This window comes from Molossus molossus, unplaced genomic scaffold (genome assembly GCF_014108415.1).
Source record: "Molossus molossus isolate mMolMol1 unplaced genomic scaffold, mMolMol1.p scaffold_m16_p_21, whole genome shotgun sequence".
NCBI classification, from domain to species: domain Eukaryota; kingdom Metazoa; phylum Chordata; class Mammalia; order Chiroptera; family Molossidae; genus Molossus; species Molossus molossus.
This window is the reverse complement of record NW_023425357.1, coordinates 18,234,800-18,254,716: the sequence shown is the minus strand read 5'-3', so window position 1 is coordinate 18,254,716 and position 19,917 is coordinate 18,234,800. Positions and strand designations below refer to the sequence as shown.

General features: G+C 57.0%; 2 protein-coding genes across 2 annotated transcripts; one reads left to right on the top strand and one right to left on the bottom strand.

Moving 5' to 3' along the window:
* Positions 1-689: 689 nt before the first annotated feature.
* On the bottom strand, positions 690-10,989 carry RNF166 (ring finger protein 166). Its single transcript, XM_036275438.1, has 6 exons — positions 10,739-10,989; positions 5,195-5,351; positions 3,510-3,622; positions 2,933-3,047; positions 2,723-2,830; positions 690-1,777 (listed from the first exon to the last, which is right to left on the bottom strand). Exons 1-6 carry the CDS (start codon positions 10,891-10,893, stop codon positions 1,712-1,714), a joined length of 714 nt encoding a protein of 237 aa, XP_036131331.1. The 5' UTR covers positions 10,894-10,989; the 3' UTR covers positions 690-1,711.
* Positions 10,990-11,075: 86 nt separating this feature from the next.
* On the top strand, positions 11,076-19,865 carry CTU2 (cytosolic thiouridylase subunit 2). Its single transcript, XM_036275267.1, has 15 exons — positions 11,076-11,182; positions 11,828-11,902; positions 14,179-14,257; positions 14,511-14,570; positions 15,967-16,027; positions 16,505-16,614; positions 16,792-17,234; positions 17,304-17,439; positions 17,632-17,763; positions 18,661-18,752; positions 18,881-18,984; positions 19,089-19,236; positions 19,380-19,446; positions 19,573-19,631; positions 19,720-19,865. Exons 1-15 carry the CDS (start codon positions 11,118-11,120, stop codon positions 19,793-19,795), a joined length of 1,707 nt encoding a protein of 568 aa, XP_036131160.1. The 5' UTR covers positions 11,076-11,117; the 3' UTR covers positions 19,796-19,865.
* Positions 19,866-19,917: the final 52 nt, after the last annotated feature.

Below are 19,917 nucleotides of genomic sequence, written 5' to 3'. Positions count from 1 at the left end.
TCCTGGTCAAGGGGCACATACCTGGGTTGCAAGTTCACTCCCTGGCCCCCACTGGGGTCTTGTGGGAAGCAACCAATCAATGTGTCTCCCTCACATCGATGTTTCTCTCTCTCTGTTCCTTCCTTCCACTCTATCTAAAAATCAATGAAAAAATATCCTCAGGTGAGGTCCAGCTGGTGTGGCTCAGTGGTTGAGTGTCGACCCATGCACCAAGAGGTCACTGGTTCGATTCCCGGTCAAGACACATGCCCAAGTGTGGGCCTGATCCCCAATGAGGGGCATGCAGGAGGCAGCCAATTGATGTTCTCTTTTATCAACACTTCTCTCTCTCTCTCCCTCTCCCTTCTTCTCTCTCTAAAATCAATAAAGAAAAAAAAAAAAAAGAAAAGAAATAAGGGACACAGGTTGAGAAACCTCTAGCACGCTAGGCAAGCACTGTGCTCACAGGAGTGGGAAGCCTGGTCTTCCCAGTGACTGCTGGTGGCCAAGGCCGGCAGGGCCTGGGAGTCGCGGGTGGGATGGCTGGCCCACGGTACTCCCCCTGGCCGTCTTCACGGTGGCCCTGAAGCCAGCTGCACTGAGCTGGAGCTGCCTGGGGAAACACACTTGCAAAGGAAGGTGTGGCAACTCCACACCAGCCCTCTGCTTTTCACAGTCACAGAATGGAACCCGCCAGGCTGCTACAGATGCTTTGAAACGTTTTATTTAAAATTTTTTAAAAGACAGCAATAATTTATGCCATGAACCAAACGAGTACTGACAAGCATTTTCTGGCCCAGCCCACCACTGCATGGCCGCCCCCAGCTCTACCAGCACCGGGGCGGCTCTGCCTCAGGCAGGATGTGGTCAGCTTTGGAAAAGTGTCAGCGGGGCTGAGCCCAGGACCCAGGGCAGGAGGTGGCGCCAGAAGACCCCAGCCCAACAGCCACTACAAGTGGCCAGGCATTGAGGTTTCTTCCAGGTCGCTATCCAAGGGGAATGACAGCCCAAGCACAGGAACTCTGGAAAGCAGAGATGACCCAGGACACGGTCGCCTCCATCCCGTGCACACCAGGGAAACCACGGTTCCTTCTGGCTCCAGCTCTGGCCCCATCTCTCCTCTCCCCAGCCTGACCCCACAACTGTTTGTTTTTGATTTTTTTTAAAAAATATAATTTTGTAAATGTTCCATAAAAATACTATTGTTCCTAGTCAAACACAGATATTGCAATATGAAGAGTAACTGCTTTGTCTTTGCTCTATAAAATGTGAAAAGGTTATCACACTGGATAATATAGAAAAATGCCAGAATTTCTAGGTATCACAAAGCCAGTACCAGGTGCACAGGGGAAGCACTGCCCGACGCCGGCGGCCGGCCGGGTGTCGCTGGGGCTCCCCCTGCATGGGGAGGACATCATGGCTTTGAGAAAGACAGACAGCTGACTGCTCCCAGTCCCAACGGGCCAGCCCTGAGAGGGCCGCCTGCTTGGCCCAAAGCACCGAAGAAACTAGCCATGCTTGGCCGGGAGCACAGGCGGCCGTTCTCTGATGGAGAGGGGACAGTGGTCTCTCCCGGGCCCTGGCGATCTTGAGGACCGCCTCTTCTTCTGAAATGATGGAGGCCCCCCTGGCCTGCAAGGCGCATTCAAGTGCAGGCGCTGGGCCACAGAGAGCAAGCATGGCCCTGGCCCTCGAGGCAGGAGGGTTCAGTCCTGGCGGCTGGGCTGCGCCTTCAGTTCTCAGAGAGAGACAGGGCCAGGGCGGCCTGGAAGGCGGCTTCCTCGTCGATGCTGTAGTCCTGGAAGACAGAAAGTGGAGCTGCACCCCGTGCAATCAGGGTGGAGAACTCGGGAGATGCCAGACAGCGATCCCACATGTGGGCAGCACGTGAACCTCCACCAGGGCTTTCGCTCATGGCAGCAGTGACCCCATGGCTGTGCGGGGTCTTTTCTTGGTGTGTTGTGCTGAAGGGAGGGGGGAGGCTGGAAGTGGTGCCACTGGTCTGTTTGGGGACAGAGGAAGTGGTCCTGAGGTCACTAGCACAGCTGGGCCCTCTCGTCTGTGCCCTTGTCCTGCAGCGGACACCTTGTCCTGCAGACACCTTGCTCAGTGGGCCTGTGGGAGGGGCAGACACTCAGAGAAAGAGCTGTCCTTTTGCTTCAAATGTGGAAACGAGGGTTCTGAGATGAGCAGAGAAGCCAGAGATCTCCATGCCTCCAACCACCGGGACCCAGGGAGGCAGACAGGGACAGGATGACAGGGCTGGGCGGGCAGGGGCTGAGCTGGAGGAAGAGCCTGCGGCGGTCTGCAGGCCTGGGGCAGGCACGGTTCTGACCCGAGCACATAGGAGAGGAAAAGCGAGCTGGAGGTTTTCAAGGAGGTGAATGAAGTCCCTTTGGCTTTCCTCCAACATGCACCTGAGGACAGCCCATCACCCTCCATGTGGTTCTGTCCTGGCAGGGCTAGGGAGACAGTCCCCCTGCAACGGCTACTGTAGCTGTGGCCACCTCTCCCAGTGTGAGGAGAGTTCATGGTGAGGGACCCTGAAGAACCAAGGGGCCCTCTAAAAATGCAGATCCAGAGCTCCTGAGGCCCTCTAGCGGCCACGTGACCTGACCACCATCAGCACCAGACCTGTAGGTGGCTCCCACAGAAATCTGGGGAGGCCTTTGTGTGTTCAGCTCCCTTTGAATTGTGGGCCCGAGTCTGGTTAAGGGCTGGGGGTGGGGGGTAGGACACGCACCACAAAGGTGTCGTAGGAGAACTTGTGCCGGTGGAGCAGGTGCTGCAAGAAGTTGGCGCTCTTGTAGCTGGGGTCACCCCAGGGCATCGCCGAGCAGATGGGGCACACCTGGAACAGGGGGCACCGGGGTGAAGCTGAGCCAGAGTGAGGAGCAGGCCCCCACCCTGAGGTCCCAGGAGGGCACACAGGCCGGCTGGCAGCGGCACTCACCACACGGTTGGGATCGCTGCGGTGGTTGTCCACGCAGTGCTTCACCAGCTCCTGCTGGTCCAGGTTGCGGGCGCCACAGTAAGGGCAGATGAAGGTGGACCTGTTGGGGATGGCACTGGGGCAGGGAGGGGAGGGGTGAGCAGTGGCCCAGCTGGGCCCTGCCAACCTTCCAGCAGCCCGTCCCACTTGCCCCAGCACAGGTGCGCCCTGCCCTCCCCTGCACACCCCACTGCAATGGCTCTGTAGCCGCTTGCCGCCTTGGAACTCCCGGTCCCTCTCCTTCCCAACAGCTGAGCAAGCAGGGCGAGGACAGGCCGCCTGCCCTGAGAGGAGGCATCTGTCCAGACCTGGCTTTTCTGGGGACAGCACTCCCCTGCTGGGAGGTGAGGCGTGAGCCTGGTGTGGAACCTCCTGGGTTCCCTTTCCTACAGGGTAGAGAGGCTCTCCTCAAAGAGGATGCGGAGACCCTCCCACTTCCTCTGGGCAGAGCAGTGCTGCCCCCACCTAGTGATGTGGACCAACAGCTGCCCCCACAAAGTACAGGGACTCTGAGTGCCACCCTGGTGGGGTGGCCTACCTGGGAATGGGCTGGGATGTGGGCACCACGGGGACAAACTTGGGACAATTGGCCATCTGCTCCTGGACCTTCATGCAGGAGGAAACGTGCACCCTCATCTTGGCCAGTGTCACCTGGGAAGAGAGGCAGGGTGGGGTTGAGCAGTCAGGGCGCTGGAGGGCCAGCAAAGCCTCAGCTCCATCGGATCAGAGAACAATCAGCAAGCAGGGCTGGTTCTGCTCCTGCTGTTCATAGCCCAGAAGCACAATAAACAGATTCTGGGGCCTCTTGCAGGGGCTCAGTGTCCCTGCTGGAGAAAAGATGCCAAGGGAAGGAGACAGACTTAAGACCCCAGGGACGAGGTGCTGAGCTATACCAGCAGCAGGTGCTCACTGCTTCAGCTGCGCCTTTGCAGGGGACTGGCATCGGCCCTCGGCCCCTGGATGGGAGCACGCCCCAGCTAGGGTGTCTGGGGAGCTACAGAAGGGCAGAGACAGTCCCTGGGGGAATAGGAAATATTTCATTCAGGAAAAATGCCCCTCATAACAGGAACCAATGGACCAAATTCTTTTAGACAGGCAAACAGCTGACAAAACTCCTTACCAAAAGGTACCAAGCCAAACCCAGCACAACTTGCTCCTTAGCCGCCTGACTCAGACTCTGGGTGTGGGGAAAGGGGTCCCAGCTCAGAGCAGGGCGAGGGGAAGGGGAGCACTGATGAGGAACCTTGGTCAACCCTCCCCAGGGAGTGGACACCACCTCCTGCCATGTCTCAATGCCCAGGCTGGGGGGTAGACATTGCAGCAACAGGAGACTAGTTCTGAAGCAGCAGCGAGAGGGGCACCTGAGAGACAGCTGCCTTCATGAGTGCAGGGCACTGTCCCCAGGGCCAAGCCTGACCCAGGTGTCGGGGTAACAGGGGAATCGCCTTCCAATACCAGCTCCGCCCAGGCTTGGGGGACATGGAGTGAAGGGCAGGGCCACTTCGTATGTGAAACTACAGAACTATCAGGGGAGAAGCAGGGAAGGGACTATGTGAGCTTAAAGGAAGCCCCAACGGCCCCTCCTGGAGGTCCTCAGGTCAGTCCCCAAAGTTCAGACCTTTGACCTTTTGGGCAAAGCAACCAGGGGCTGCTTTCCATGCTAAGTTGGTAGAACTTGATAACCAGAGAGATGGCCAAGTCTGAAAACGTAAATTCAAAATCAGTTCTAGTTCCATCCACCAGGAGGCAGGGCCTCCCAGCCCTGGGGGAGTGGTGAGTGTAAGGATGGTAGTAGGGTGGGCTCTGGGTGCCTAAGGCAGGCCGGGGTGAGTGACAGAGGCCACAGAGCAATGCACTCCATTCAGCCTGTGGCCCCCAACTGCCCTCCTCCCCTATACGTACATCAATGCCTGCAGTGGGCTGCGGATCACTGGAGTGTCAAGGATGTGTCTGGGGTGGGTTTCTGCTCAGCCCATGCCCCTGCATCAGCCACAATGCACACAAGCGACCCAGAGCCCAGGCCAGGCAGTGTAGTGAGGGAGATACAACATGGGACAAGAGGCAGGGCCACCTGCAAGTGCTTGGTGCCATGGGGGAAGGGCCGAACAGAGCTGCAGGGTCAATAGGAAAAGAACCCAGTTCTTGTGCTGGAGGCGGAACCAGGGCCCCAAGCACTCAATCAAAGCCCCCTCCTGGCCCCAGGGAACCCCGTCAGTGGGGTACCTTTTTGTTGCAGCCCCGGCAGGGTGCCTTATAGGATGAGAGCTGCTTTTCCACCTGGGCGGCCTTGTCCACCTTCTTGGGGTCGAAGGGCAGGCGGCACAGGGGGCACAGGGGGGATGGTACTTGCAGACATGGCTGGAGGCACTCTCCACAGAACCTGCAGGAGGCAGGGGACATGGGCCTGAGGTCACGGGCCGGCCTGCTCCAGCACATGCAGGGCAACTCACCTCTGTTGTCAACTGGAGACAGTCACTTCTGAGCTCGAGTCCACTGATTGGATGGGTATCATTTGGCTAAAAGATGAACCCAGGTGCCCTCCCAGCCATGGGCTCTTGGAACCCTCTGCTGTATCCAGGAACTGGGCAGAGCTGCAGCGGTGGCTCTCCAGGACCTGTGCTGACCCCACGGCCCTGGTCCCAGCGAGAGCTCTGGCTGTAGTAGAGGCCTGGGCTTAACCTGCCAGTCTCATCGCCACAAGATGACGACACCTCAGGGGGCTCAGAAAACATGGGGACAGTACAGGAGACACTGGAGACCCTCCACCCACTAAACTCTGGGGAGTAAAATCACTAACAGTGGGCGAAGAAACTGCAGGGCCCCAGGAGCCCAGGATTCATTGGAGGGGGCAGGGCCAAAGTTAGCAGGTGAGCATCACCAGCCTTAGAACAGTGCCACCTCCCCAGGCAGGAAGGGCTCTTCTGATAGGCCTGAGTAGAGGCACAGTGACAGGAGGGACTGAGCGTGGGCTCCTGACTATCCAGCAGTGGTGCTCCTGAGGCTCCTTGCAGCCCTGAGCTCTTGGCACTGTCCCTGGAGATGTCCCATCTTGTGTAGGCTTCATTTGCAGTGAACCCTCCTGCCCATGCACCCCTCAACCGCAAATTTACAACCGCCCCTCCTCCCTCATGCTGCAGAGGAGTGTGCTTCTCATTTGGGAGCAAAGCTGGTCAGAGGGGATGAAAGGGACAAAGAGCTTGATCGCAGAACTACCTCGGTCCAGCTAGACAGGAAGTGCTGTGGGGACCGCTTAGCTGCGACACAGGATCTGGAACTGGAGATAATGAAATGGAGCCGCCACAGCCCCAGAAGAACATGTGGTCAGTCCCATCATGGGGGTTGGGCCCAGGCGCATAAGAACAGTGGTAACTGCAGACCACAAGAAACCTGCAAGGAACCAGGGTGCACACCCCTCTACTCCCACCTATGTATGTCAAGCAGGCTGGGCCACGGTGGGGACAGGAGCTGCATGGGACACAGGGACATGAGAATGTTCCTGAGTGTACAGAGGACTCAGCTAAGCTAAGGGGTCAGAGCTCCCTTTGCCATCATAGTTTCACCTCCTCAGAAAAAGGCAGCCAAGGGGAATCCAAAATCCCTCCTGCTGCCCAACCTGAGGCCCTCCTCCTACATGCTGGCTTCTGGTGCTGCCACCACCTGGCTGGTCACCTCTCACATTAATGTTTGCACATGAGAGAAGGCTCAGCTATGCCTGACGCCTAGAGTGCAGCGTTCCCAACAACCCTTGTCCTGCAGAGTGAGGAGGTCCGTCCATTTGTCATGTCCTGCACCCTGTGAGGGCTCACCGGGAATTGATACCACGCACCCATCCCTGGTGCTCCAGTGAGGATTCCAGTCTCAGGATACGGTTAGCCTATCAGCCGGGGGAAGCCTCTTACTTCACCCAGCCTCTGGAGGAAAGTGATGCCTAGATGGTCACAATGGGGAAGCCGAAGAAAAACCCACACAAGGGCTCACCCAGCACCAGTCACAACAGCCAAGTGGAAACAACCCCGTGGCCATCAACAGGTGTTGAACATGGGGATCACAGTCTATCTCTGAGGTGGACTACCACTTAGCCACAAGAGGGCGTGTGTACCAACAGATGTGACCACTAGAGGAATCTTGAAAATATCATGCTCAGTGAAAGAAGCAAATCACAAAGGACTACACAGTATAATTTCATTTATGTGAACTGTTTAGAACAGGCAAATCCACAGAGACAGAAATCAGGTTACTGGTTGTAGAATTGTGGGGCATAGAGTTTGACTCCCAGTGGGGACGAGGTTTCTTTTTGGAGTTATGAGAATATACTAATACTGTTTGAGATAATGGTTACACAATGCTGTGTATATACTATGGACCACTGAACTGTCACTTTAATAAGGGAATTCTCTCTCAATAAAACTAAAAATACATGCAAAAGGAAAGGACACAGGACCACATGTGGGGATGAACCATCACATCAGCAGAATGCAGGGTCCAGTGCAGGCCTCCGGAGGAGCAGGTCTCTGATGAGAGACACAGAGGTCAGGCTGAAGGGTGCCCACTGTCCAGCAGCAGAAGCCAGGGGAACTTTGGGAGTCTCGAGAAGATGAACATGGACCTCTGCCTGACCCCCAGACTCGCCTGCCAGCCCCGCAGCACTGCCTGTTTCCATGTCACAGTCCCTGAGGAGCTAGAGGCAGAACCAGGTGTCCACATGGTGGCTCAGCTCACAGCCTGGTTTCCAGCAACATCACCATGGTGTGCTGAGAGCCACAGCAGTTGAACAGTGCTCACTTCTCCCACAGGAGGTTCCTGCCATGGTCTGCCCAATGGACTGGTGCTGGGCAGCGTCTCAGCTGATGAGGCAGCTGAGGGGTCTGCTCTCCCATGTCAGGCCTGCAGGCACAGCTGCAACAGCCCGACGACTGTTGGACTCCAGGCTACAGCAGCACCACTCAGGTGTCTCACTCCCACCCTGGCCTCCTGCGCACACAGATCCACCAGGACAGGCCAAAGTTTCAGAGACGCAGGAAGGCAAGCAGGCTGGGCCCCACCTGGTGCTGTCCTGAGTGGGGAGGCTGACTTCCGAAGCCTTTTCTGGATGGTCACTCAATGGCTCATGTCCTGAACCACCTGACTTGGCTCACCCGCACACAGACCCTGAGCCGCCATTGGCCCAGGCCTCCATGGGCCTGTCTGAGGCCTGTGCTCTCAGGGAGCCAAGCAAACAGTGTCACAAACTCCTGGAGCCTCTGGGACCCCACCCAGAGAAGCCAGCTCATCGCCCGGTACAGCTGGGCAGAGGGCCGTAAAGGCTCAGTGGTTCGCAGTCACTGCTACAAAAGCAAAAGGTGTGTGTGTGGGGAGGGGTGCTGACGGGGGTGGGGGAGAGTGGCTAAGAGACGGTGGGCCTGGCTGCCTGAGCGCAAACCCTGGCTTTGTTGTGAGACTTGAGGACTTTACTCAGCCTCTCCATCTCATTTTCCTTGTACAGGAGTATTGGCAGTACCTCCCTCACAGGGCTGTGGCATGCAGGGAGTACTCAGCAAACATCTGTTATCATCATTCCCCACAGTTCCCCTTAAATGTAAGCTTTACATTTTTCTACGACCTCTGTTCAGTAACAAACTGTATGTCGGGTTTTTGATGCAGGGACAGATGTGACAGCACTGACTAGAGGGGATGAAAGAAGATGTAGAGGCCAGCATAGCTTGGGCTGAGCCCTGCCCCAAACACATCCCCTCAGGGGAGAGTCCATCAGAGGGTTAGAAACAGCCATGCAACTTCTGTTTCCGGATGTGGCTCACCACCCAGGATGTCCCTTGAGTGTGAGAGAAAACTGGCTTCCTCTGGGGCCCCTTGGGAGCCCTGGGAGCTCTTCTACAAGCTCCGCTGAGGGGCTCCTGCTCGAAAGCCCTATAACTCCTCCTGTCTGAGTGCTGCAACAGGGGTACCTGTCCTATACAGGGCCGCTCTTACCACCAGAAAATCTATTTTTTGGAAAGAAATTGCTTAGTCAGGTAGCTGTGGAGGGAAATAACCTAACCACCAGCAAGGTTTTTAAAAGGAAAGGCGGAGCCTTTAAATCTTCTGTGTTCTTCTGCATACATGCCTTTGCAACACTGGGCAAGAAACTTAGGGAAAGAAAGAAGTTGAGACAGAATAGTTAGGAAAACAAACCACCAGGGAGAGCCAGGGAGTAAGTATTTTTAAGGCAGAAGCTGTAGAAGAGGGTCTTGCAAGACCAGCCCTAGAAACAGGAGAGAGGTGAGATTACTCCAAGAAAAGCATGGGGAAGTGGCATTTATAAGAGATGTTTCACAACAATCTTGTGTAGTTCTGTATTCTGGAAACCACATTTTAAGAAAAGACATTCTTGGGGAAAAAAAGAAAAAACAGAGATTGTGCAGAAAAAATACAGTGGAAACACTGTGGCCCAGGGCTGGGTGAGTGACGGTGCCAAGACGACACCACCCAAAGCCTAAGGAAGGCTTTCTAAAATTAGAAGCCTTACAGTCCTTTCAGTGATGAAATGAAAGATGCATATCACACCTTAAAATACCCACTAGTATGTGCTTACAAGAAATAAGTCCTGTTCAGAGGCTGTCCCTGTCAAGACGTCACAAGCAGCATGAAAAAGTGAGGTGCAGTGCCCTTCAAGACAGGTCTGCAGTGCTCTCCTGTGCTGCCTCACATGGAGGAATGGCAAAGGAAGTGAAGGCTTTCTGGATCCTCACACTCACTATCCCTGCCACCTCTCTGGGTGATGAGCTGTCACACAGTCACCCAGCAGTTCCAGCTACCACTTTGTATCAAGAGCCTCCCAAGTCAGCTATCTATGCAAAATGTTCTAGGGCCTCCTACCAACCTGGATGCACCTCAGCCCAACCACTTGGAGTGAAAGCCCCACCTCCTCAGCAGCTCTATCTGCAGACTTGTCCTCTAACCCCTCTTCCCACCTTGCTGATTTCACTCAAGAGCGTTATTATTCAGTCGCTTGGGAGAGTCAGGGTGGACACTCTGATCTCAGCTCCCTCCCAACCAGGCTGGCAGCTGCAAGCAGAAAGAGTTGAGTGCAGCTCTCAGCTGGGAGAAGAGCCACATCCTCAGGTTTCTGTTCCTGAAACACTCCGCAGGAACCTGCTGAGGGCCCTGGTGCAGCTGGAAACCCTAGCAAGGTGCTTAGCAACTGGTCCCCTGAGGGTCAGCCTGCTTGGCTTGGCTGCTCGATAATCAATACGACCTAAGTTCTCCACCAAAACAAACAAACAAACAAACAAACAAACAAACAAAAAACAGCACCAGACTCCAAACAAGCCCGTCTCCCAACTTTAGGGAACTTCACTCCTCCGCAGTCTAGACAACAGACAGCAGGTCTGAAAAAGAGTTGACAGCAAAAGCCACAGACATTTATTTACAACTGCCCACTCCGGTCTCCACGGGACCGAATTCAAGGCGACTGGCACAGAGGTCGCGCCCGCTGCCCTCTGAGTACCCGGGGAGGCCCCCCGAGGCCGCCGGCAGCCCCGGGGATTACGAGACCGGGCTTGGTTGCAGGTCGCCCGGAGTGCCGACGGGGTCGAGTGCCCAGGGCTGGCGGAGCCTGCGCTAGGCGGATGAACGCGCCGGGGGGCAGGGCCGGCGCTGCGTAAGGAGCCCCGCTCCTCCGCCCCCTGAGTCCGCGCACCCGGCTCCCCGCTGTGCCGGGCGACCGTGGGCCTCGGGCCCCTCCCCGCGACGGTGTCTGGCCCCGCGGCCGCCCGAGGCCCACGCACTCACGTGTGGCCACAGCTGCCGATGGCCACGGGCCGGTGGTAGACCTCTAGGCAGATGGGGCAGCTGTACTGCGCCTCCAGGCCGCTGTCGCCGCCCGCGGGCCCGCCCGGTGGCTGCCGCTGCTGAGCCGAGGCCACCAGGCTGCGGAACATCGCCATCCCGGGGCCAGGCCCGCCGCTGCCTCCGCCGCCGCCGCTGTCCGGCCGGCCCGGCCCGGCCCGGCCCGCGCGTCACGGCCGCGACGGCGTCGCGCTGACGTCTTAGGCGCGCCCCGCCCCCTCGGCCGGCGAGTCACGGCCGCGACGGCGCTGCGGTGACGTCATCAGAGCGCGCTCCGCCGCCGGCGTAGGCGCCGCTGGCTGCCGCTTAACCCGGTATAGCCATGTGCCAGGTGGGAGAGGACTATGGGGACCCCGCACCCGAGGCACCGCTGCCGCCGCGGCCTGGGTAAGAGCTGGGCGCCACACCCGTCCCTCCAGTACGCGGCGCCCCCCGCCGGCGGCGAATCCTACCCCGAGGCCCCGGGCGCCGCGCTCCAGAAAGCCCAGAGAGACCGCCGAGGCCGAACCCAGGAGCCCGGGGGTCCCGGGTGAGGGCTGGACCTCGCTCCATAGCACCCGGCGAGTGCCTGTCAAGCCGGTGAACACCCCAGGGAGGGGCTCCCTCTGCTCGCTCGCACGTCAAGTCCTGGCAGTCAGTGGGACAGCTGTGCCGCTGACCCTGCTGTCTTTACTGGGAGAGAAAGTCGGTTTCCCTGTCGCTGTCACCCACTGACTCCTTACCTCCCGTCCAGAGCCACATAGAGCAAGTTGTCTCTTCTGTCGGGCCGGCCCTGCAGAGATGGAGAGGTGGCCTTTATGTGCCCCCCGAAATGGCTTCAACAGACCGGAATCCTCCAGCGTCCTCGTCTTTTTTTTTCAAATTGGGAGTTTAGATAAGACACAAGCCCTAGTTTGTGTGTGAACAGCTTCCCACATGATCTCTCTCCCACACCAGGTTGGGGTGAGAAACAGGACACCGTCTTTCTGAAGCCTGCTGGGAGGGGGGGTGGTAATCTGTGTTCTTGTTCTCTCTTCCCCCATGTCTCCAAAGCCGTGAGCTGAAGTGTGTGAAGTGCAAGGAGGGTCTGCCCACGGTGGTGATCCGCGCAGGAGATGCCTTCTGCAGGTGAGGCCTGGAGGATGACAGGAGACCCTGGCAATTGGTCTTGCTCAGAAGCTAGGATTGCCTCCATTTCTGTGGCTTTATTTCTTGCATTTAAAATCATTTAATCACCTGTTTTGTTGCTGATGTCACTCCTGGTGACTCTGGTGTTGGTGGGGGAAGTATTGGTTTCCTGTGTGAGTATCATTCTCCCACCATTCAACTGTGAATCAGGTGGCAGGAAGGTATATGATCGAGCTTCTGAGAAGAATTGGCGGTAAGAGTGAGTGAGGTATAGGCGGGATGAGCATTCCTGGGCAGCTAGAACACATCTAAGGGCAGTTTGGAGTATCCTGGGATCTTGACAGGTGCTCCGTGTGATGCCTGTTTTACTTGTGAGGGCTAGAGGAGTGGAAGGTGGGCTCAGCCTTCCTCCGTCCCTGGGGGTCCTTTGGACAGGAACAGAGACTTATTCTCAGAGGGGCGTGGGTGCCAGCATGTTCTATTTTATCAGAAGGTCTTCTGTGCCCCTGTCACATCGCCTTTGAATCATAACTCTTTTATGTATGATCACTTTTGACTAGATTCATAGCTCTACAGGGACAAGGCCGGTCTCCCATTTGATCCCTATTAATTCCTGGTGATGTTGCATGCTTTGTATAGCAAGTGAACATTTGTTGAATGAGTGACCAGCTCACATCTTTAAATTGTTCTCCAAGAGTCTTGGACTCTGTTTTCTAAAATGTTCCCAAAAAGAAACTAAAGGGACTGAGTAAATTGTTTTACAGAAACTTTCTTATCCTGAACATCTTTTGGGAGCCTAGTAGACTTGGTGTGTACTTAGTAGAACGAGGTGTGTCCCACCAGGAAATACATTTTAGGCAAAGAAGCCACTGCTTTAATCACTTCAGCGCATCCAAAAGTGATGATTTCTCCATTCTGCTTGGAGAAATTGCTGATAAGCAGAGAGGTTGCAGCAACTCTAGGCAAGGCCTGCATGGTTCCTTGTGGGCCCAGAGCTCCCCCTCCTGTGCTTGCTCGGTTTTGGGAAAAGGTGGCAATCTAGGTTTTGAGCATGTTTCCTCAATGATTGTGAGGATCAATATGCATGGAAAACCTTGGCCTGACCCAGAGAAAGTGGTGCAGGGAAAACATGGAGTGGGGCAGCCACAGGGTGATTTCCCCCAATCGTCTCACCCACAGTGAGCATTGTGTCTGCTGGGGGAGCCTCACCACACCCCAACCTTCCGAGGAGTCACTTCTTATGGCTGGTCACTTGGGGTCCCTAGAGCTCCAGCATTTTGCTGTTAAACACCTAGTTGAATTACTGTCCTTCAAGAATCTGTGGGGTGTTTGGTTGGCCCATTATAAGAAGTTTCTGTTCAGTGTTGGGGGATTGCTATGGACACAAGGATGTCTGAGCAGGAAGAATGAAGCAGTTGGGCAGCTCTCTTGGGGGCAGTGTTGCCACCTCTGCTCAGGGTGCTTTTCTCCACCCGGCGTCTGCTGGTGTTACCAGGGGAGGATTAAAATGCAGATGCCTAGGCTTCATCCCAATATACTGTGATGTAGCTAGTGATTCTAATGTGCAGATTCTAATTCTGACAACCTCTGACCTCGTGAGCCCAAGAATCAGCTGGAAGTTTTATCAAGAACACAGATTCCTAGGACCTGCCCTGGAAGTTCTGATCTGTGGGTTTGGGGAAGAGCCCAGGACTCTGCGTTTGCAGAAGCTTCCAAGGCTTTTCTGGTCTTGATGGGGTCAGAGCACTAGAGAAAGGCTTGTACGGAGCTTCAGGACTCTGGGCCCCTGCAGCCTTCTTAGTGCTTCCCCCTTCACCCCAAGAGGTGGTGCTTTTCTCTGTGGAGGTCCTGGAAGGGGTCATCAACTCTGCTTAGGGAAGGGTTGGGGTGGCCTTGTCCTGCACCTGTGTCCATCTATTCCACCAGCTGGGCCTTTCTGAGTTCCTGTGGGTGCAGGTGGCACCGGGCTCCTGACCCTCAGACATAGATTCGTAATCTAATGATTGTGGGGGTGATGCAGGTGGGTTTCCCATGTGATGTGAGTCTCATCCTGGGGCAACCATGCCTGGTGAGGAGCCCTCCATGCTGGCCTCTGGGCAGAGCCTCCACGTCAAGGTGCTGCTTTTAAAGATGGAAGTTGGTACAAGAAGGAAAAGGTAACTGAGCAAACATCAGGCTGTTGCCCTGTAGAGGCCAGTATTAGCAGCTTCCCTCTCGGCACTAAGGGTGGGCAGCCTGGGCCACGTGGCTGCAGCCAGTGGTGGTTTGTGTTGCAGGGACTGTTTCAAGGCATTCTACGTCCACAAGTTCAGAGCTGTGCTTGGGAAGAACCGGCTGATCTTCCCGGGAGAGAAGGTAGAGTGGGGGGGGGGGTGACTCCTCTATGAAGTCCCTGACTGGGCAGCTTGGCCACCTGGGCCCTGGCTCTTCACCCCTGCCACCTTTCCTGCAGGCAGCCTGTCCCAGCTGCATCCTACCAGCTCCTCCCACTATCCTACACCTGGGCTGTGAGGATGGACCCATGTCTGGGGACATCCACAGTGGTGGTGGTGGGGGCATGCTCCTGTTGGAGATGTGGTGCCCTCCAGCAATGTCCCTTCTCTCCTAGGTGCTCTTGGCATGGTCTGGAGGGCCTTCATCCAGTTCCATGGTCTGGCAGGTCCTTGAGGTGCGTCTCCACACTGTTCTCCTGGGTCCAGGCCACCAACCCACTGAGCTTGAGAGTGGAGGGCTCTTGCTTAAAACTAGAGAGAGCAGCCCTGGAGGGTTCTCAGATGTGTGTACAAGAGCTGCACAAGCCAGGAGCTGCATCCGGAGTACCCAGTGTGTCCCAGTTTAGCACTCTGTCCATTCGCTCTCCTGTAGAAAAGTAATCACTGGGAAAGGATATCTGGGGGGGGCACCGTGGGGATCTCAAGGTGGCCTTGAGGCCATGGGCCTTCTGTCGTCCTGGGAGTGTGTCTGGGACAAGACATTGAAGTAGAAGTAGGTGTCTTGGGACATAAAAAGTGGTTTGGCCCTGGCAACTTCCTTGAGAAGTGTAAGAGAAGGAGGGGCAGGGTGAAGGATGTTGCCAGGTGAAGCAGTGTTGATGGAGAAGACAGCTTGCGGAAAGGTCGGGGGTGGGGTGAGCGGTGCAGGTGAGAGCGCGAGCATGGGGCCTGTGCGCTGGTTGTGTCAGCCTGCCCAGGTCACAGAGTTGGGGGCACTTATGACTTCTCCCAGTGGTGCTGGGGTACCTTGGAGGCCTTGGCCAGGGGATGGGATACACACGGACCTCCTGCAGTCCCTGTGGGTATAGACTAAAGGGACTGGGACAAAGCTGCAGCTGTGGGGTCGTTTGTATAGGGTCTCGGGTGGTGCCCAGGGCCCTGGCATGGTGTGTCTGCTCTCATTTTATGTCCCCTAAGCTGGCCGAGTGATGTGAGATAAGCGTTTGTCCAGCACCTGATGCTGCTCTTCCATCCGAGCAGCAGTTCCTTGTTTTTTTGTTGTTAATCCTCATTTGAAGACATTTCTCCATTGATTTTTAGAGAGTGGAAGGGAGGGAGGGGGAAGAGAGAGAGAAACATTGATGTGAGAGAGACATATTGATTGATTGTCGTCTGCATGCATCCTAACTGGGGCCAGGGTGACCCAGGTACATGCCCTTGACTAGAATCAAACCCGTGATCCTTTGGTGTGTAGTATGACACCCTTAACCACTGAGTTGCACGGCCAGGGCAGCAATTTCTTGCTTTTATCCTATTGTCCTGTTCCCTGCTGAGCAGCCAGAGGAGCTTGGGTAAGGGGCACAGATGGCGGTGTGGACCCAGTTACTTCTTGGGGTGTTGCCTGGAGCAGGGCCAGACTAGGGGGGTGAGTTTTACAAGGGAGAGTGCAGGCAGGGTGAGTTTGAAGTGAGTTGGACTGTACAGCTTCCCTGTGCAGCCCATCCACTACAGGTGGGGGTCACTGCCCCTTCCTGGAGGGTGCCCAGTCCAGGCAGATCATGGTCTCTGTAGGGAAAAGTGTCTTGTGGTTTCTGGCCATGGGGCTGAGGTCCAGTCCCTTCCCCTATCCAGGGCCTGAGTCGAGATTCTGCCAAAAGACTGCGTTTTGTGCCAGGGATCGTCTACGTTGATGGTACGTGTAGCCATTTCTCCCTCCCAGGCCCCGCTGCTTGGGGCGGACCCCTGAAACAGCCGGCATTGTGCTCAGGCCCTAGTGGGATGTTTCTCTGGAGACAGTGCACGTGTCCAACAACAGACGATACTGCTGTTGTCATAAGTCAGACCTTCAGAGAGTCAGGCAGGAGCATCTGCCTGGCCTCCTCCCTGGGGTCTAGGGCACTGAGTGAGATGGTTGAGTTCACTGCCCAAGGGCCCGGGTGCTAACCTGCTCCACCTCTCCCCTCCCTACCCCTCAGCCACTGCGGAGAACCCAGCGCCCACTCTGAAAGTGCTCCTCCAAGGAGGAGGTCTGCAATCTGCGGTTTCTACAGAAACCACTGCCCTGCAGAGCACAGCCTCAAGGGGTTTCTTGAGGGATGTGTGGGCCCTGTCCTGCCTGCCTGGGGCTCTTCTCCTGTACGCCTGACTCCTTCCTGCCTGCCTGTTTCAGAGGGAGCGGCCTGTGGACAGAGCCTGGAGGACAGAACCAAAACCCTGGCTGAGATGAAGCTGATCCTGCAGACAGTTGGTTTCCCCTGGCATATTGTTGCCTTAGAAGAGGTGAGTGGGCCCATCCCTGAGAAGGGCCCTTGGAGGTGCCTGCTGAGGTGTCCACAAGGGGTGCACGCCCACTTGTTGGGGCCAGGCTGCGGGCCTCTTGCCTGGGCCATTCCTCAGTAGGTACAGAGCTGGACCTGGGCTTCACACAACTTCCTCCACCCTCTCCTGCCCCACAAGGTGTTCAGCCTGCCGCCATCTGTGCTTCGCTGCTTCGCCCAGGAGCCCGCAGGGACCAAGGGGGCCTACAAGGCAGCTGTGGACAGTTTCCTGCAGCAGCAGCATGCGCCAGCCCCGGGGGAGGAGCAGCTGAGCCAGTCTGGCACCCAGGACCTCCAGAGCCCAGCTGTGCTACCCACCGCTGCCCAGACCGAGGCCCAGCCACCCACCGCTGCCCAGACCGAGGCCCAGCCGCCCACCGCTGCCCAGACCGAGGCCCAGCCGCCCACCGCTGCCCAGACCGAGGCCCAGCCGCCCACCGCTGCCCAGACCGAGGCCCAGCCGCCCACCGCTGCCCAGACCGAGGCCCAGCCGCCCACCGCTGCCCAGACCGCGGCCCTGTTTAGACTGTTTGACTCAGTGAAGACACTGACAGCCAAGGAGGAGCTTCTGCAGACCCTGCGGTGAGTCCCTGCCCCCCAGTTTCTGGCCCTGCCCCACCTGTGTCTGAGATCCCCTGCCCTGCTCTGCAGGACCCACTTGATCCTGCATGTGGCCCGGACCCACGGCTACTCCAAGGTGATGATGGGGGACAGCTGCACCCGCCTGGCCATCAAGCTCATGACTAACCTGGCGTTGGGGAGAGGGGCCTTCCTGGCCTGGGACACGGTACTCGGGGCAGGCCGCCCAGGGGCCCCTCCCACTCTCACCCTTTGGGCCTCTTCACTTGAAAGTAGTGTCTTGTGAACCAATCTTGGGGTCTCCTTCATGGAGAGAGGAGCCTGGGACCCCCACCGCAGCTGGCAGGGAAGGCGGGGCTATGAGCCCATCAGCTGGGTACAGTGGAGAACCTCCCCTCAGGGCTTCTCTGACGAGCGGCATGGTGATGTGGTGGTGGTGCGGCCCATGCGAGACCACACCCTGAAGGAGGTCGCCTTCTACAACCGCTTGTTTGCTGTCCCTTCTGTCTTTACCCCGGCCATTGACACCAAGGTAACCCACAGGGACAGGGCAGAGGGTGCTGGCACGTCTTCGGTGGCCTAAGCTGTGTCCACACCAGCCCTCTGGCCTCGGTGCTTGCCACCTGGTGCAATAGTGGCGTCCCGATGTCCCCCAGCCTCCTTGGAGTCGAAGGACAGGCTGGTGCCCTCGAGACGGAGATTGCTCACAAGGAGAGGAAGTTGCCACCCTGGTACCCCTGTCCCAGCTAGGGGCGAGGTTCCCAGCTAGGGGGTCATGGACATGGGGGAAGGGATGATGGAGGGGCAGGATGGTCTTTGTCAGAAACAGTTGAATTTTTTTACATAACTTAATTATGTTTCTTTTGTTAATCCTTACCCAAGGATATTTTTCCATTGATTTTTAGACAGAGAGTTTGGGAAGGAGGGAGAGAGAAAGAGAAACATTGATATGAGAGAGACACATCAATTGGTTGCCTCCTGCATGATCCCAACCAGGGCCAGAAATTGAACCTGCAACCCAGGTACATAACCTTGACCCGGAATTGAACCCATGACCCCTCTGGTCCGTGGGCCAACGCTCTAACTGCTGAGCCAGACCGGCCAGGGCTACGTAAATTAATTTTTAATAATGGCCATGTTTAGCAACAAGGACACGGGCCCTGGCCAGTTTGGCTTAGTGGTTGGAGCATCAGCCTACAGACCAGAGAGTCCTGGGTTCGGTTCCTGCTAGGGGCATGTACCAAAAAAAAAAAAAAAAAATGACACGGTAGAAGTGTACGCCCTGGTTAGCTCCAGCCCCAACATGGCAGACTCTTGGGAGCTGACGTTTTGGAGAAAGCATTAGCCCCTATGCTAGGTGGCCCCTCGGCCAGGTGGCTGCTTCTCTGTGCCAGGGCCACTCCTGCAGCCCCCATCTGATTGTCCCTAGGCCCCCGAAAAGGCCAGCATCCACCGGCTCATGGAAGCCTTCATGCTCAGGCTGCAGGCCCAGTTCCCCTCCGTGATCAGCACTGTGTACAGGTATGTGTTTGTGCTTGGAGAACGGGGTGGGGGGGGGGTGGGCACTGAACTCTCCACCCTGGGGCTGAGGGCAGGGGCAAGACCCTGGCTAACTGGGGTGCCTCTGTGCCCTGTCCTCACGATTCCAGGACCAGTGAGAAGCTGGTCAAGGCCCCCCGGGACGGCAGTGCTGATGGCCCCCCGGGCACCCGCTGCCTGCTCTGCACATGTACCCTGGACATAGACACTGCCGGTCTGTGCTGCATCTCCTTGGGTGCTTGGGTGGAGAGGGAGGGGTGTGGTGAGTGTTGTGGGGTTAGCAGTCCTGAGGTCCCCTCAGCTCATCTCTGCTTGCAGATAGTGCCACGGCTTTTGGGGCCCAGACCTCACATCTCTCCCAGACGCAGCCCCCCACCCCACCAGCTGAGGCGCCCACAACACCCTGCTGCTCTGCAGCAGTGGGCAGGGCCCAGGGCTGCTGCTGGGGGGCTGGGCCCTGTGGGAGGTGAGTCCCTTCCCTGACCCAGCCCACCCCATGGCTGGTCCCTTGCAGCTCCACAGAGGGTGGTGGTACACCTGGGACCAAGCCCTTGGGCCCTGCGCTGAGGGGCCAAGACAAGGCACACAGGTGCAGCTCTGCTCTCACAGGGGGGACCCCCGAGCCCGTGTTATCGAGCAGCTGTGCTACGGGTGCCGTGTGAACATGAAGGACTTGGTGAGTGGATGCCCGCATTGTGTTGGTGACAGGGAAGCCTTCCCGCTCTTGGGGGTGGGGAGCAGGCTGGCACTGGCTTAGCTTTGTGCCATGCAGCCCGTCGCCCATGCTGGCTCTCTGTTACAGCCTTCCCTGGACCCCCTGCCACCATACATCCTGACCGAAGCCCAGCTCCGCAGCCAGAGGTACTGGTACCTTCTGCGCTGGATGCCCTGGGAGGGTGCACCTGGGCGTGGCAGCTTTGGGCGGGTTCCCACTGTGTGGCTTTCCCAGGGCCTGGGTCTTGCAGGAGATGCAGGAGTATCTGGTTGAGGACAGTGATGATGAGGCGCAGACTGGTGAGAGCTGAGCCTAGATGGACACCTGGGACCACCCGCCAAGACCTCTGTCATGCTGGAGCAGGATGGCAAAGACGGACAGGCGGCCTGTTATTATCTGTTTGTATAAATAAAAATGTTTTTAATTAAAAAA